An 18596-nucleotide genomic window follows, 5' to 3' on the forward strand; every position below is an offset into this window, starting at 1 on the left:
GTCAATGTTGGGCATACTTCTTGGTGTCAACTAACTTTGAAGGCATATCCCCAATGTTGTGATTCCAACTTACATTGACACGCAGTGCGAATGTTTTTGTGGACATTAAACAATTGTTGACCAACGTTGTATACACAACACCGTTACTAACCAATCACTACCTAAAATTGTTCCAACTTAAGCATGCTATCTGGGTTGCAATTACTTCATGCATTGTAATCTAACAGAAAAGATTATGTATAGATTGCTTGTCTAGCCAAATCACTTTAAAGGGACCCAGAAGCAATCTGAGCTCAAACTTTTCAAATTTAATGTTTTAATTTTTTTTCATTTTCAATATCTAGAGTGGTTAACATGGGTATTTTTATGCCTCGTCAAAATAAAGTCCAATATCGAGTTCCAAACAAGATACATAGTTTAAAATTCTTTGTTTTGTTAACAAAACTTGAGTCTTGTAAATCTTGATTTTGTTTACATATATATTGTAATGGTATAAGTTTTAATCAAATTTAAGCTGCTTTCTGTTTGTTTAAAATATTATTTATGCACGCATTGAATCAGTTCATCTTGATTGCCACAGGTCATACAGTAAAGTAATGGCAATTTCTTTATTTTGCATTTTTGTAAATAAAACACCATTGAATAATATTTTCATTAAAATTAACGACAATTATTTTCGTTGTAATAATTTCTCAAAACATGTCTTAATATCATAGAGGTTATTACAACAAAAAGAATTCAGCCTTTACGTTTGAAATTACTCCTGTTGTATCAAATTATATGATATATGTTTTCATAGTTGTGTCATCTTTTTTAAAGCGAGTTGAAGTGTAACAGGAGTAAACCATGGTTTTGATACGTCTGTAACCAAATACATGTAATACAAAAATCCTTTGTTACATTTAGGGGGGATTTATAATACAAAAGTAGCAAAATACACAGCGTTTTAGTTGTGTTATAATTTACATCGAATTAAATTTTTTAACATACCGTAAAATTTATAAACATGCCAAATTCAAATAGATTAACTACATGTATAATGAAAAGTTTTGATTATCTTTTAATGTTTATACAAAACATACAAAAATATATCTTATACACAAAATGTTGTTAAAATTAAACTTAATAAAGAAAAACAAAATAAAACTGTATTTTAAGAGTCATGCTCTGTGGTAATATTTATATATAATAATGGAATGCTATAAGTATTACATGGTGTTATAAAGTGACAATACTCTGATACAGAAAACCAGGTGTGACAATTGTCTACAAAGCATTAACGTAATGTACTGCTGACTAATTTATACTCTGCCGTGTTACGTAGCTGAGTATATAGGTAACAAACCTTTTGCAAAACTTTTAAAATCACCATCTTTGGGTATCTGGCCAGCAGAAACAACTCCTCATTTTATCATGAGATTTTCAGCTAGATCTTGCATATTTAGGTAAGCTGATCACTTTACACATTTGGATCAACGATAAAAAACGTTTAATGGTCTTTTCCTCCTCAAACTTAACATCATTAAATAAAAAATTGCGAATGATCATTTTCATGTGTACTTTATTATTTCATAGTTATAATGACTATATAGAATTAAAAGGCAACATACGTGTGATTGTCAGCCTTTGAATTTAGACCAGGTATGACTTAATCCTAAGTATATCCAATTATACCAGTGCAGGGTATAAGGATGCTAAGAAGACGGTTCAACTTAATTTGACAAGCATCGTGATGAATACCATGTCACAAAAATAATCTTTTGGATAGGAGATGGGCATAAAACCACAAATATACGCTTAATTTACTGATTCTCTTACAACCTAGCCACTCTGAATTTAGTCAACAGGGAAGAGCTTCTCATCTGAAAAGTTGCGTAGCCTATTACATAATTTGAATTGACAGTTTTTAATGTGCACTTGAGAAAGAGATCCAAGTATGGGTCCAACCGAAGATTTACACTGCAGCTCATGAGCTACACATTTTTACAACTATAGGTGCCGTATGTTGTCTTGCATTTAAAAAAAAATGATATACAATATTATTCATGTATTGTAAAATACATGTTTTTCTTTATTGTATAAAAAAAATGATTGTGAATAATTCAAAAAGCATCATGTCATTGGGCTTCCAAAAAAAACAAGGTAAAATTTAAATGTACAATAATATACACAAGGTCTAGTTTTGCAAAATATGAAGTAATTAATTCTTTATCTTTTAAAAAAATAGACTGAGACACTTGAATAAATTAAGTAAACGTAAGTCAAAACTGATTTTTATTTACACGTCCATTGAACCTTGTTATTTCGAACTGAATGGGAGTAGGAAACACTTGGGAAAAATAGTAATTTCTGTTAATTTAAGATATATTAACGGTTTAAATTGTAAAAGAAGCAGTGATATCCCATGCATTTTTACATATCTGTTGTAATAGATATATTTAAACTTAAGACACCAAAGTTCAAGTGTATCTTTAAAAAACATTTAACCAAACACTTCAACAGATGAATTTCTTTTTTAAACAGACGGGGTAGTGGGGACTAATTTGTCTCTATCATCTTCCTTTTCCAAAAGAAAAACCAAACCAAAAAAAAAACCAACATCAGAACTTCCCCTAGGCTAGGAGGAAACGGAGACATGCTATCTATACTTTACACTTGACAAATCTTTCAAGTACTGAACATGTGAGAGCACAGAATAATTTCTTAGAAAAAAAATCAACTTTTGAGTTTCCTGTGTCATAAAAGGACATTTACATATCTCATAAAATATCAAAGTAAAAAAAGGATCTAAACTTTGGGAAAACTAAATTTAACAAAAAGCATCTAATCTATAAATCGAAGATGAATTAGACTTAAACGTAATATATAGATGCTGATACAAAAAACATTGCCTTATCTTTTCTGTTTAGTTTTCAGTTTAATGGTTCAAAGAAAATTGTATTATACATTTATAAATGTCCAGGAAAGCTAAAACTTACATGTACCAAATTTACCTGAACATGCTGCTACATGGCGTTTAACATAAAACTGGTTTGAGGTGATCCTTTTTAAGACAAAAATAGAACAAAGAGGTGCTCTATATTTTGACTGAGAACAGGTAGTCAACAATCCAATTAAAATTAGATGTTTTGGGTCCATTACTCTACTCAAAGAAGCTGCTGAGTGAGAGGCAGATCGATTAAAAAAACCCATCAAATTTAAATTAGATTGTCTAGGCAGGAACCACACTAAGGTAACAATACAATCAAATATAAATCATGATAACTTGTGTGTACTTATAAATGTAAATACAAACATATCAAAATAATTACACATGTAAACAAACGATTAAATAATAACACAATCAATTTACAGCACTCAAATTCTGCTTTGACTCAATATTCCACTGTAAAATGTATTTACAGTAACTGTTTTACAATGTCTGTGACTGAGAACCATATTCCTCTGTAAAACCTGTTTACAGCAACTGCTTCTCTTAACAGCAGAAACCTGTCTGCAAAAACCAATCATATTGTAAAATATTACTAAAAAAAACTTTAAACAGACAGAATAATTGCTGAGGTCGCATTTACAAAATGCCTATAAATCACTCATTTTAATAACGGTTGCATAAAAAGGTATTCAAAATTAAATTGCTTATTATTCATTTTTTGAGGCATTTTAACATGAAAACATTTTTAGATTACAAATGAGTGATCTATTACTATATACAATAACATTTCATTCATTTCCTGACAAGTAATCTAACAAATCTTCTGTTAAAATATTATACTGTATGATTTTTATATAAATTTTACTATAATTAATATATTTATTGTAAACCATTTATATAAGTGTGCTGAAAAGAAAAAAACCCAAGTATTGAACTTGCAGCATCAACAGAATATCTAACATAATATTACATTTATCTTAGGGTGTAACTTTTCGATTTTCGATTTTCAATGTTTACACTACGAGACGTCTTCATACAGCTGGGGTCGGGGTTTTGGTGTTGGTTCTGTACGGACACAGGACATGGCGTCGGCATAATCCTCCGACGGGTTCATGGTATCTGCGTAAGTGTCATCTTCATCCACATTTTCAAACTCATAGTCATTTTCTTCTTCTTGCTCTGATGGCTTTGCAGCTTTCGCAGTCACAACTTTTTGTTCATTTTCTGGAAAGTCGGCACACGCATAATCATCGTCGTCAATATCTTCAATTTTCTTCCCTGAACCGATGCCATAAATATGCTCCGGCAGGGCCAATGCTTCTTTTGGCTTTCGTGGGTTGGAGTTCTCAGCTTTCAACTCCACATGGTCATATGTTTCGTCATCATCTTCCTCCTCCTCATACTTTCTGTCTGGAATACTTGGCATGTTCCTACCATCTTTTGTTGCAGTTTCTTCCACTCCCTGTTTCTTCCGACTAGACTCTGTTTTCTGTTTTCCTGGCTCTGTGTAAACTGGTGGCCTTACACTGGGAACTGTGTTATTATTTTCACCTGCCTCATCATATATTGGCTCAGATTTCTTCACCTTAACTGATGGTTTACTGGATACAGGTACTAGAGGCTCATCATATAGATCTGTGGGCTCATTATCAGTTCCCTTACTGTTCTCACTGCCTTCCAGACTTTTGTTGGAATCTTTCTTCTCGCCCTTGTCCTTTTTCCATGGAAACGAAAATCCCCTCTTCTTTTCTTTGCTGCTACCCTCTTTTTGAGGTTTGGGTGAGGTTGGGTGGTGACTAATGGTGGCCTCTAAGGAGTTTTTAAAGCTAAGGTGTAAATTGGAAGGTGTCTGAGTTTCATCCTCAGATTGACTCCCTTTGGAATTTTCCAAACTTAAGGAATCAGCGGATTTCCTTGTCAAAGGCTCTGAAGCTCTAGATTTGACTGATTTTGCAGAGTCTCTGACTTTTGCTGGTGGCTCTTTGGTATTGTCGGGTTCAATATTCCTTGTTAATGTGGAAGTAACTGTTCTACTTTGCTTGGCTTTTGTTGCATTGTCTATCGCCAGGGTTAATGCTTTTGGGTTACCCACAATGTGGAAATCAAATGTTCCCTCCCCAGTTTCACATCGTCTTCCTGCCTCAATTGTGAATAAATTCCTTGATTTTGTGAACCCATAACGACGGATAAATTCAAAATGCCACCTGCATTTGATTTCATGGGTTTTTGAATCTTCAAGGCCTAGAGATGCCATAGTAACAAAGAGTTTGAATTTTCCACAGTTTTCTAAATTCAGTCTTTTTGAAGCTTCTGTTTCCTGCGCCACAACATCAAACACTTGTGCTGAAAGATAGAGAGAGAGAAGTTTTGTTAAATGATACAGCAGGGCAATTATTTTTGCAAAATAAAAGCTGCTTCTTAATTACAATAAATAGGGTGGGTGCTCATCTTCCAAAAACTTAACTTTAAACAGTAATTGACAACTTGATACAAAAAGGACTATATTTGGTATGGTTCAATATCTGCTCCCAATTTTAACCAATTTTTAAATAGTGCCATATAAATATCAAAGCTCCATGAATCAGTGTAGAGAGGATGCCTATCACTTTCATCTTAATTTTAGTCATCATTACTCATTCGTTGTTTATCTATCACGTCATCTAAATGACACAATTCCCGCAATTTTGCAAAATGTTTAAATATTGTCATTTTTTTCTTTATAGATTTTGCATTCGGAAGTACAGAGCTCAGGTCTGCTCAAGTACGATTTTAACGTATGTTTTTCTTCCAACAATTACACACATCATACTAAATGACGGTACTTGAGCAAGCCTGCGCTTGATGTTTCCCAGTCGAAAAACCACTGGAAAACACCCATATTTTGCTACAAAACTTGATTTTATCAAAATAAGACAATTTTAATGACGTCATTTCTACATTATGACATCACTGTGGTGATAACCTTTTACACACTTATTTTCAATATGTTCTCAACTATCTGCCACCTTATTTTTAAAGTTCTTCAAAAAACTAAAATTTTGGGGGCAAAAAATGCATAATATCGCACATAGTCCTTTATTGTATACTTTGAAAACTAATATTAAGTTCATCATCATATATTATACTGTAAAGGAACTGTAAAATTCATAAAACAGCTAACTCTTATTGTCTTGAAGTAAGAAAATACTATACCTTGGGAACTAATTCTTGACCCTCATTAACTTTAACAACCGTTTTCAATTCATCACGCATGCAATGATAGACAGTGTAAAGCAATTCCAAATTTATGGACTTGATCAATGGACTTACATGTATTTACTATGATACAACCAAATAAACCCAGCTAAAAACCAATAGCTTATATATTAATAACATCTTCTTTCCACTTATACCCACCACTGTCCTCCGATTCATACAGAAAATTTTCCTTCAGATCATCTTCCTCAAATGCATCCATGTTAATGGCCTGAACGATGGCGTCGTGCCACAAGGCAAGTTCCTCTCGGCTGTCAAACATCAGACACATCTTCTCCTTCTTGAATGGAATATCCAGGTAGTACTCCTTAGCCTGGTTCCTTTCCACTTTGTCCAGGTCATCTGGTTTGATGTTTTCCAGTTGGTAGACTTTCGGTTTGTGTTTGTTGGTAGGGGTCTCAAAGTGTGCCTTGTTGTCATGGACTTCAATGAAGCTGGCAGAGGACTCATCTCCCAGACAGACAACTATGTACTTAACCTTTTTACTCTGAAATAGGAAAAAACTTAAAAATAAGTTTTGCATGTGGCATGATTTCAATCATCAGGGCTGCTGAACGTTATATTTTCCTGCTAAGAAAAGCATTCCGTGCTAAGGTTGCAAGTGTTCACATGATTATATGGTACGATCAAGTATAAAATTCATTACCTGCCTAGGTATCTCAATTAAGAATTTAAGAATTTTTCTTAATGAAATAATACAACCAACTGAGCAGTCTTTGGTATAGCAAAATATGTTTTCTCATGTATATTTTGATTTTAATAAGGCCAAAAAATATTATCATTTAGTTTCTCAAGCCAATGTATTCTGAATTTAATGCAGCTGACAGGTACATGTATTTCATGTCGAATTTGATAAGGGGAATAACTCAATTTTCATAGCATTCCCCTTTTCAATACAGCAATTTAATGAAACAATGCAGCAGCATTTGATCTAAATGTGGCAACTGTCTGAGAAACAGAACAAACATATAATTATTTTTGGCCTTATTATATTGAGCAGTTTTTTTTATTAATTTGTACCCTTTCCAAAATTGTATATCCCTTAAATTGACACATTCCTATTTGTAACTATTGACGTATACTTAAAATGCTATTTAATTTTCTTGGCAACCATGACTAGTGAGTTGTGTGTGTGTGAGGGGGGGTGGGGGGGGGGGGGGGAGGGGATATGTTATTACAAGGTGGCCTGTGATAGTCCGATTCTGCAACTTATATCATCTGTACATGAATATCTAAAATTGGATTCTATGAGGCGCAGTAAAATGAAATCCTCATTGAAATATCTTCCATTAATAAACTGCTGCTAATACCACACCGAAACAACAAAAAAAGTAATTAAAGTGTGTCTCACTGAATGTTTATTGTTATATACAAGTAACTGTTTATTTTTTTAGTGCGGCAGCTTAATGTTGGCTTAATATGATCCGCTTGTGAAGCAAAATACGAACTTCCTGGTAAACAACACATTTGCACCCACGTAAAAAAAACCCTCTGAGTAGTATGTCGATTTAAGTCCTACATACTACAATACTACAGAATCTACTTCCTCCACTCAGCAAACAAAGCCATTATACACACAGTGAAGCCTTTTGTAATGGTGGGGTTTTAAAAGTTGTCATTTTGATAGTAATCTTCACATTCTACAGCTGGTGTATTTATAAAACCACTGCATTATTGTTATTAATATTTGCTAGATTTCTGTTAAAAATTAATGGAAATGTTGTCAAATGATCCCTGGTTGATATTAATAAATATATAAATAGAGATATTTAGTTCTGGTTGTTTTTACTCATCCAAATTTGAACTGATTGTTATATCCAATTTTTTCCTGAATTTGAATGAGATAATTATTTTTGCCAATGTGTATGCCAATTCTTTTGTTGCACTGTTTATATGAATGTAATACCAACAATTTTAGGGTAAAAAAAAACCATTTGGGTTTTTGGGGGTTTTTAAACTGTCCAAATTGCATTAATTAAAGTTAATTGCACTGAATTTGTCAACTGCAGAACAAATCATTCTATAACAAGAGATGTTTGTGAAACACTTATGCCCCCCTCCTGTGGAAACATCCACAAAGAAAATGAACGTAAACTGCAAATAACTGGAATTTTTTTAAGTCCAAGGAGTATAACTCTGTCGAAAATTGCTTTATCATACCCAAAATCAAACTTGACCTAGAAATGAGAAGAAACTGCAAATAACTGGAATTTCTCTATGTCCAAGAGCCATAACTCTGTCGAAAATTGCTCGATCGTACCCAGTATCAAACTTGACCTAGATATTATCATGATAAACCTGTATACCAAATTTCATTTGAATATGTTCATCCTCTGTGAAGAGAATGAGCAGAAACTGCAGAAAACTGGAATTTTTCTACGTCCAAGGGCCTTAACTATGTGGAAAATTGCTCGATTGTACCCAATATCAAACTTGACCTAGATATTATCATGATAAATATTTATACCAAATTATTTCTTTCCAATTTGATCATCCTCTGCGAAGAAAATGAGCGGAAACTGCAAATAACTGGAATTTTTTGATGTCCATGGGCCATAACTCTGTCGAAAATTGCTCGATCGTACCAAATATCGAACTTGACCTAGATATTATCATGATAAACCTGTATACCAAATTTCATTTCAAAATGTTCATCCCCTGCGTAGAAAATGAACGGAAACTGTTGGTGGACCAACCTACCGACAGACAGCAGCAAAGCAATATGCCCTCCCTTCTTCGAAGGGGGGCATAAAAAATTCAGTAATAGCTACAAATTGTTCTTTCAACATGTTTAAGACTACTTTTTCATAACAACCACAATAACTGCGATTTACGTACTTTAAAATAACTAAATAAATGTTCCTGATACATGTAATTTTAAAATCATTTGTTGCATGCAATTATAAGTTTTTAAAATATCCTCATTAAACCATCGAAAACTCTTCAATACATGATCTCTGAGTACTCTGATTGCACTATTTCTAGCAAAGTCACATCCCGATCCTAAGTTTACTCAAAATAACAGGTATATAATTTACATGTACTGAATAGAGATAATGATATAATATGACCAGCTGCTCAAGTGTGTTTGGGCGAGTCTCAATAATGATTCATTGCAAATATATATAAAAACAAGAAGAGATTATATATACATGTAAGTATGTACGTATGGCACATTGATAGAGCATGCGCACGCTTATAAATGATAATCATCTGAACAAGTACAATAATCTAGCAGAAATAAATTTGTTCAGAAAGTGAATACACATACATGTACTTGTATGAAAATTTTGTAAAATTCTATACAAATGACTTTCAATTTCATTGAATGATTGCTGCTATCTAATAATATTTAGACAAATATATGCATTATCATACATGTAAGTTACATTGTACCAATTATCAAAAATGTATATATTAAAGAAAAAAAAACCACAGCTTATAATTTCAAGGGAAAGAGAGAAAAAAAATTGATGTATATATTTCCAACTTTATAAGGTTTTATTTTCACAGCTTATATTTCTTCCTCTCTGTGTTAAACTGCCCCACCCCAAAATTCTCATTTGACGATACTGTCATGCGTGTATTAATACACCTATAAAGTGACATTTAACTGACACCATATATTCCATGGACATTGTACAACCAACTTCCCTCAAGTTAGGCCACATTTCATGAACACTCAACATTTCAAGTACAATTGAATGGACCTGTAAACCAATATGTCACTAAAATTCAACTGTTAATTTATAACCAGCACCAAATGTGATCATGCTGTAAAATTGAAAACTGTGTCTCAATTGGATCCACTGGGTCCATAAATAGGAGCAATTCAAAAATCCAACAGAAGCATCCAGTACTATTATGATTTAACCAGAGTTATTACACTTACATATAAGGCACCAAACAAATCAACAGATTAAATATTGCTACTCAAATCAAACAAATATACAGATATGTGACAGTCAGACAAGCAGCCAGATAAGCTCAGTTGGTAAAGCACCTGAAAGAGATTCAGGGGGCCCAGATTTCAATCCTGGTCTGGTCCGTCAATATTTATTCCATCCCGTTAATATTTGGTGATGTACCATCCCCTTGAACTGACAGGTTAACTCCTGCCAGGGGAAAGAACCTGGGATGACCTTCAAGGGTGAAGATCATTTAAATGGGGGAAGAATTTATTAAAATTGATGGTCAGACTGGTTTCAATTCTGGCACCAGATAGCTCAGTTGGTAGAACACCTGACTAGAGATTCAGGGGGTCTAGGGTCTACAATCCTAATCTGACCCATCATTATTTCTCCCATTTCGTTAAATTTGGTGCCAACATGACCAAACATTTATTTATCTGAATATGATCATTTGTCTATCAAAATATGGCCGATTTTTTTATTTCTATTTGTAAATCATTATTCCAGACAAGCTGCAAAACACAGACACAGAATAATTAACATATTTAAGGCCCCATAAAATTAATTTTTAGATTCTCATCCCCGACCGCCCCTCTGAAAATGGGCCACCCGATGCATTTTGTCTTTTATTTTGAAAAACAAGTTGTGTGAAAAAAAATTTTAGGGAAAAAAATTCCGGCTCGGTATACAAAAAATTCCAAAACATATTTTAATGGCTGCCTAAACAATCATGTGGATTCATGTCATGTTTCTTATCATAAGGATACAAATGTCTTCATGCATTAACAGTTAAGATGAAATAAAATGGAATTAAAAGATTACAACTGGGTTTGTGTACTCACATTAGCATTTACATTACTTAAAAGAATAGAGCAGTTGTTATTTCTAGAACATGAATGGTGAAAAAGGTGTTTTTTAAAAAATAAAAAATAATTTTAAAATAAAATCTGCCAACCCGCCTCATATTTTTTGCAAATCAGGATGAGAATCTAAATATTAATTTTATATGGCCTAAACATGGTCTACTAGCTACTACTACATGATGTATTGGCTATTTAAATTAACGTTCAATTTAATTTGCTTATAAACTGTGTTAAGCAAAGACATTTCACCTATTTGCACCACTTTGTCTAGTTCTTTGGTAATTTGCTTGTACTAAAACAGAGACATTAAAATTGTACATGTATGTTTTAATTCAGCTATGACAAACATTTGTAGACATTAATGAGATCTACAAGGCACTAGTAAATTAAAACATGAAAATACCAGTAACCTGGAAATACCGAATTTAAGGTAATGATCCATACGTCACAAAACAACGTCTGACGTAATTCACGCGTTATTACGTCTTTTCCGTGCCCGATCTAATCGAGACCTAACGCTAAAAGGTGTACATGTGTTTCAAAACAAAAAAATCAAGCTGACCTAGAAATTAATTCAAAACAAATCTATTAAAAATCCTGAAAACTGCAATCAATTAGCCTATTACTCAGCGAAATGAAAACTTGACTGGGTTGTGTCAATTGAGTACTCATTTTGAAAATACAAACCGCTTACTTTTGTCCTGCATAAACATCAATTCATTACAAGGTTGAACTTAATCCAATTCTTTGAACGTTAATCCCTGAAAGTGCATAAACATCCTGACCGAGATCTATATTCCAGTGCATAAGGGAGATAAATACACAAGGGGAAATAATTTGACTTATTTCATCTATATCCTATATTCGCTTAGCAACCAGCATAGATATATTTTCCACAAAAAATGTTTTTAGAATTAAAATCATGCGCTTAAGAAAAGTTATTTCATTTTAAGAACAGTCTTTAAAACCAGTAAAAAAAGGTTGAATAGAGGTTTTGTCTTAGAGGCATATATCAGGTAGTTAGCATTATCCACGTGTGGGACTGCAATTTCTAAATACCGATCTCGATCCATAATACTTACCGATATCCAAAGATACAATCTGTTGCGGATTAGATAATACAAATTGATCAACGGTTTGTATAAATCATCTTTTCTATTTAACAATAATCTAAACATTTTTTTAGAGTGATAAAATAATAAACCTATGCACAATTTAATTTTTACGGATCTTTTTTCAAAATATATATTTTAATGATTTTTACCCAAAATACGCCCATTGTGATCCTGAAAAGGCCGGTCCCCTGGGTAATTTAATTTCCAATTGATAAAGGGCGTTAATGTGTAAATAATATCAAAATTTTAGAGAATTCTGTACGTAAATAAAATTATAAGAGCTTAAATTCTCTTTGAAAATTTATTTCATTTTATCTCATTTGTATGCAGATTTATCTATTTTTGATAAATAAGCAAGTGTAACATAAAAATTTTTGTTTTGAAATAATAATTCCTTTTTTTTACATAGGATATAAGTCAAAAAATTATTTTGTGAAATTCTAATTTCAGGCTTAAGCTTATATTCTTTATGTATGAAAAAGCGCCATTTTCCGCAATCGGTTCTATTTTTAGCAATGACCCTAGCTTTTGTAATACCGATGGACCACCCAACAGGGTAAAATTTGATGAGAACATATCCTCAGATACATGTTTGAAAAATATGAAAAAATTCTGTACGCATTTTATTTATCTAGTGGGGTATGGACCATTACCTTAACAGTCTCTGTTGTGATTTTTTCAAATTTAGTATACTAGTCTACATGTACTTATAACTGGTAGACTTTAATATATATATAGTAGGCTTGACAAAAGCTATTTTTAAATGAACAGCTGTAAGTTAAAGTACTTAGTAATACAGCCCCTGCGAAAACATGTTCTAGTGTTCTAGAACTGTTCTTGCTTGGCTAGAACAGTTCTTGAACTGTTCCTAACAGGTTGTTTGGAACTATAATCCTTGAAATACTTGAGGAAAAATTTCAGATTTTTTATGGAACTTTTGTGGGATGTTAAGAATCCGATTTTTAAACCAGAAATGTAACAGAATGTTTTTTGAACAGTTCTAACACTAAGAAATGGAACAATTGTTCCAAAACTGTTCTTTATCAGACAAGTGAATACTTAATAACAATTTTAGTTAAGCTGTTTTGTGTGGGAAGATGTTGAAGCAGCACATTCACTGTGTGTATATTATTAAGTACAGTGCAATTATAACATGTACATGTATTATGTAGATTACAGAGATGACTTTATACTCTTCAAAACTTGAAATAATTATGGCAACCTAATTATTTCAGTGACTTCGTGAGCTAGTAAAAAAAAATGTCATTTATGTCAATTTGTGACTACTCACTTAATTAAGGTGGTATAATATGGGACCCCTGTCGATGTTAAAGGGGATAAAAGTACATTATAATCCAAAAATTGCTACCTTTTTAAAATTTTACAATTTTTGACCAAAAAATATGTTTTAAAATTTTTTCAAATGTAAAAACTATATAAGCCCAGGCGGATTCGAACTCATGACTTACAGATTCATAGTTTACACTCTAAACCATTGCGCTAAGCTGTTTAAGGTAAACATTTTCGGGAAAGAAAAGGTTTATAAGATATATGCTTGATTTTATTGTTTATTTTGATTGGAGGTATATCAGTTCAATATGACGGCGTATCTGATGATACCACCTTAAGCGATTACAAACAGAGTTGAGCTGTTATCATTTTCCTAATTTGTATTAAAATACTGTACATTTATTTATTCCACTGAGTGTATTATATATCGATGATCTTATTGGTTGCGAGTTTTAAAAAAAAGGGGTAGGGGTCTGATTTTTATTAATTTGAAACAGAAGTTGAGCCAGTAAGAAGAGTGTAAAAGGAAAAAAAATCAGAATCAATTAAATGAAGAAAAAAAAATAAATAACAAGTCATGAATACAGAGTTAAGTCACTTCAAGCTTATAAGAAGCTGTTAATTCATAAATGGGTACCTATTATAGCATATTTAAAACAGTACAAATTTCAGCCGATTTATCTATTTATCCCCAAACCACCCCCCCCCCACCCCTCTAAAAAAAAAAAAAAATAAATAAAATTGTTGTAGTACATGTAGTCTGTGAATAAAAATGTTACTCAATTAATGATATTTCTTTATTATAGATTTTTTAATGGCTATACCATATCAAACTTTGATCCTCATATAACGAGATCAAATTCCATAAACAGATGTACAGAATTGACTATATTACATGTATTAGCAACCATCCAGTTTCTGCAAAAAGGAAGTAGTTAAAGGGTTCTTCCTCTCCTTGTAAGTAACATGTGTATCTAAGAGTACACCAAATCTGTATTTTGCATACGGGGTTTTCAGAAAACCAGGAATTTCCATTTAAAGTCTGACTATTAATATGGACTTTTACTTGAAAATAAATTGAATCTTCCTCCTGTAAGTCATATATATTATAAATACTGCTCACATTATAACTTGACAAAACTTATTATCATGATAAATCTGTATCATTTAATTTCATTTGTGTAAGTGCAATCCATGCGAAGAAAATGAACAAAAACTGCAAATAAATAGAATTTTTATGCATCCAAGGGACATAACTCTGACAAAAATTGCTTGATTGTACCCAAAATCGAAATTAATTGGCCTGAGCTAGATATTGTTAATGACCTCTGGGAAGAAAATAAATGGAAACTTGGTGGACCAACTGACAGACAGACACTCTCCAAGCAGCAAATCAATAAGCCCTCCCTTCTTTGAAGGGGGCATAAAAATAGATTAATCTAGGATATACATGTAAAATTACACTTTATTAATTATACTTATGACATTGAATGACACTTAGATATATATTCATAAAATTATATCTTCAAATTAATAAAGACTATCAATTGATAAGGATATAAATGTATCTCACTGAAATTATAGCTCTAACTGCTTTTACATTGTTATATACATGTACATATGTACATAAAATCACATCCAGACAGCATAAAGCATTGAGGGTTAGGGGCAATGAAACAAAAGGACAATAAATCTACATACATGTATTATAAAATTGAATTTTGAATGAACTGCATGGTTCGATCCCCACTTTAATTAATTGTGGTAGCATATATTAAAAATTATAGGGAAACTTAACATTTAACTGTACATACACTAACTTAAAGAATTTTTTGGCCCCCATGATCTCTCCACTGCATTGTTTACATGGAAAATAAATGTATCAGGGAAGTCCCTATTTAAAACAATTTGAAGTTTCAATGGGAAGTGGCTTAATAATATTCTTTAGATAGGCATAAAAAAAATATATCAAATATAAATTTCCAACCAATGAAACTTAGTTTTCATATAGACATAGTCACTTATTCGTAATTTCTGATATAATATGTATTAAAAAAATTAAGTGTTAAAGGGAAACAAATAAAATTGAATCAATGAGATTATTGATGTCAAACTATAACAGCTAGCACCTGCCAAAGGTTTCCGATCCATAAAGAAATCAAACTCATTTGAATAGACAAGGTCTAAAAATATTTACTGGTATATGTCCTAAATGTATATTATTTATTTAGAAATATCAATTAAATTAAAATTGAAAAATTTAATAAATTTTGAAAACTCTTCTTATAGCCATAGGGACTTAAAAAATATGGAATATATCACCCTATAATTATAGTTCATTATTCATGTTTTAACAATAATTTATGAATATGTATAGACCTCATTATATTTGGTTCTTCTAATGATAAAGTTTTTTCTCCACTTATAAGACTGGTTAATTATAGCTCCAAGAAACAGTTTCAACTTACACTTCATCTTGAGTGGTACAAAACTCATAACCAGGATTCAGCTCACACATACATACAGAATTACTATTCCATATTACATGTAATAGGTAGTAACAATTTAATTGGATGGTACAAGTCCCTTAATTTTTTTTCAAAATTCAAAATCAAAGGAAAAAAAATAAAAATTTAAGTTAATCTTCTTAATGACTGCATGCGTCAACAAGGAACCTGAATTAATTGGCCATCCATGAAAATAATAAATTAGTCTACAGCTACATGTATAGGGCATTTTGTAAGACCTAATGGTGACTGCATGAAAAAAAAGATGTAGGAAAAGTAGGTAGATTCAAGATGTTTCAATATTTTAATGTTTCCAGATTGCAAACATATGTAACAGAATGGGAGAAATAATGATGGACCATGAAGACCTAGGTCCAAATCCAGTCTCCCTGAATCTCTTGTCGGTGCCCTTAAGCTACCAACTATAAAGCTATCTGGCCCTGACAATCTTAAACCAGTCTGACTAGCTGCCACATTCCTCCATCTTGTTTGATCTGAATACCTTCAAGATCAACATCCCTGAGGTTCTTTCCCCTAGCTGGCAGGAGTTAAACTGTCTGTGGTACGACACCATTATGTGATGGGATGGGAGAAATAATGACAGATCAGATCAGGATTCGAACCCATGCCCCAGAATCCCTTGTCTTGTTGTATACTAATGGGGCTTCGATTAGATGCCGGTTATCTAACCAATCTGACCCTCACACACATAAAAATAACCAAAATAACAAACAAAACAAAATAATGCAATGTATATGTATTACGTTGTAAATATGTAAACGATAAGCTTGATCTCTTTCACATGACAATGTGATAAAATTTGCAGGCAATAAAAGAAAATCATGGGCCCTTTTGCACGACATGACTACCTTTTTCGTGAGGTTTAACAAGATTTATCGTGATTATATCCCAGGTCTTTTTAATAGGCCATAAAACTTTGGATTTCAAAATGCAGTCAATGTCAAGATAAATTGCACCTCTCAAGTTGAACCCTTACTCTATTATCAGTAAAGAAGTCTCAGACTGTATCATACTGTATTTTTACAGTCAATCAAATACAAGACATTTCAATTCAGACTGTAAAATACTGTTACAGTATTTTTACAGTCAATCAAATACAAGACATTTCAATTCATAAAATGAAAACAATGAGTAGATCGAATATATGGATATTTCCGTGGATGTCAATTTGAGTCTGTACCTAAATATATCAACATTATGAACATGATGCATTTAAATTACTGGTAGATTGAATAAATAGAAAAAATGATGAGGCCATCATTCAAATAAATAGAGATTTCTTAATCATTATATATCAAGAATATATTATTTTGACCTTGTTACATGAGTTATTAGGATGTATTTGTTCAGGTAACTATACTTAAAAATTTATCTATATCTTATCATGCACTTTGTTGCTCAAATTCATCCGATTATTTTAGATTGTAAAGAGAAAAGGGACACCTTGTGAGTAAATTTGTAAACATCAGATACTGATAAAATGCTGATGATTTACCAAGCATATTTATTATGCAAGTGTATTGGCTACTTAGTATTGGATGAATGAGATCATACACACTTATCTCTGATACTTGATCTATGTACCAGTTCATCACTGTTGAGTCAAAACCATTATTTTTAACAGCTGACAATTCTATTCTGAGACAATTAAGTGAGTTAGGTTTTTTTTTTAAATATCTCTTATGGTGTTCAAATAGAAAAGATAGACATATTTCATGCTTTGACTGTGCTCACTGTAACAATAGCACCATAAACATATTAAAAAGTGTGCCATTTACATGGAAGGTAAACAACATGATTGAACAGACCAGGATTTTAAATGCTTTGTCAACATGGCCAACAGTCTGATTAAATTATGTATCATACTTTTCGGTCTTATTAAAATGATTTTTGCCGATCAAAATGAACAGGTTTTTTTTAATGATCTCTTTGACAAAGAATAACCTGCCGGTTGAGGCCTTATCAGTTAATTATAGGTGGTGGTCATAACACTAAATGTATCAAGAAGGGAGAGAGCATGCTGGATCCAATCCAGATTTAAAACTTGACCTTTGAATCTCTTCTCAATTACTCTACCAATTAATGAATCTGATGCAAACATAAGAATTGGTCTGTCATTTCATTTGTTTTGGCCACACAAAATGCACAACAGACGCATGTATCGAAAGTAGCAACTTATTTACGCTAATATAAAATGGCATGATGTCAACTCACCTGTAATCTTCCCTTCTTCACGTGCACTTCACCGGCTGCTAGCTGCGTTCGTCTGGACATTTTAGAGCTTGATAATCCACAACATTTCTGTAATTTCCTTCTTGGTCCAAGTGTTGTCCCCAACCAGGAAGTAACAACGATTTTACCGAGAAGGAAACAATGTCTTGTTTCCTGACAAATGTCTTGATACGGTAGCCGAGAAAAGATTTTCCCTAATACCGTGCAATTATTATTTCATTTAATGTATTGGTGTTGTCCCATTTAAATCAGAGAAAATACTTGCAGATAAGAGAAAGCCTTTTTCACATCGTATCGTCTATTTAGATAAGTTGTTCTTTAAAGAAGTCGGGTATTTAAACAGGTAAGATTCATTATGATTGATAGAACAAAATTACAAATTTAAAAATTTTAAAGTTCCAAATTAATTTACTTTCCTTTAAATGATTTTGATCTGTAACTACGCTGGGAAATATGATACCTCAATTTTT

At 32.2% G+C, this 18596-nt stretch overlaps 1 protein-coding gene across 2 annotated transcripts; it reads right to left on the bottom strand.

The window, feature by feature from the left end:
• Positions 1–1042: 1042 nt before the first annotated feature.
• On the bottom strand, positions 1043–18462 carry LOC128180195 (docking protein 1-like). 2 transcript variants are annotated; one of them, XM_052848109.1, is made up of 4 exons: positions 18109–18462; positions 6329–6674; positions 3903–5275; positions 1043–3493 (listed from the first exon to the last, which is right to left on the bottom strand). In XM_052848109.1, the coding sequence occupies exons 1-3, from the start codon at positions 18166–18168 to the stop codon at positions 3951–3953; spliced, it is 1731 nt and encodes a 576-aa protein (XP_052704069.1). In that variant the 5' UTR covers positions 18169–18462; the 3' UTR covers positions 1043–3493; positions 3903–3950. The 2 variants fall into 2 exon arrangements, with proteins under 2 accessions (XP_052704069.1, XP_052704068.1); XM_052848108.1 differs by having other exon boundaries at positions 1043–5275.
• Positions 18463–18596: the final 134 nt, after the last annotated feature.

The sequence above is a fragment of the Crassostrea angulata genome, chromosome 4 (genome assembly GCF_025612915.1).
Source record: "Crassostrea angulata isolate pt1a10 chromosome 4, ASM2561291v2, whole genome shotgun sequence".
In the NCBI taxonomy this organism is placed as follows: Eukaryota; Metazoa; Mollusca; class Bivalvia; order Ostreida; family Ostreidae; genus Magallana; species Magallana angulata.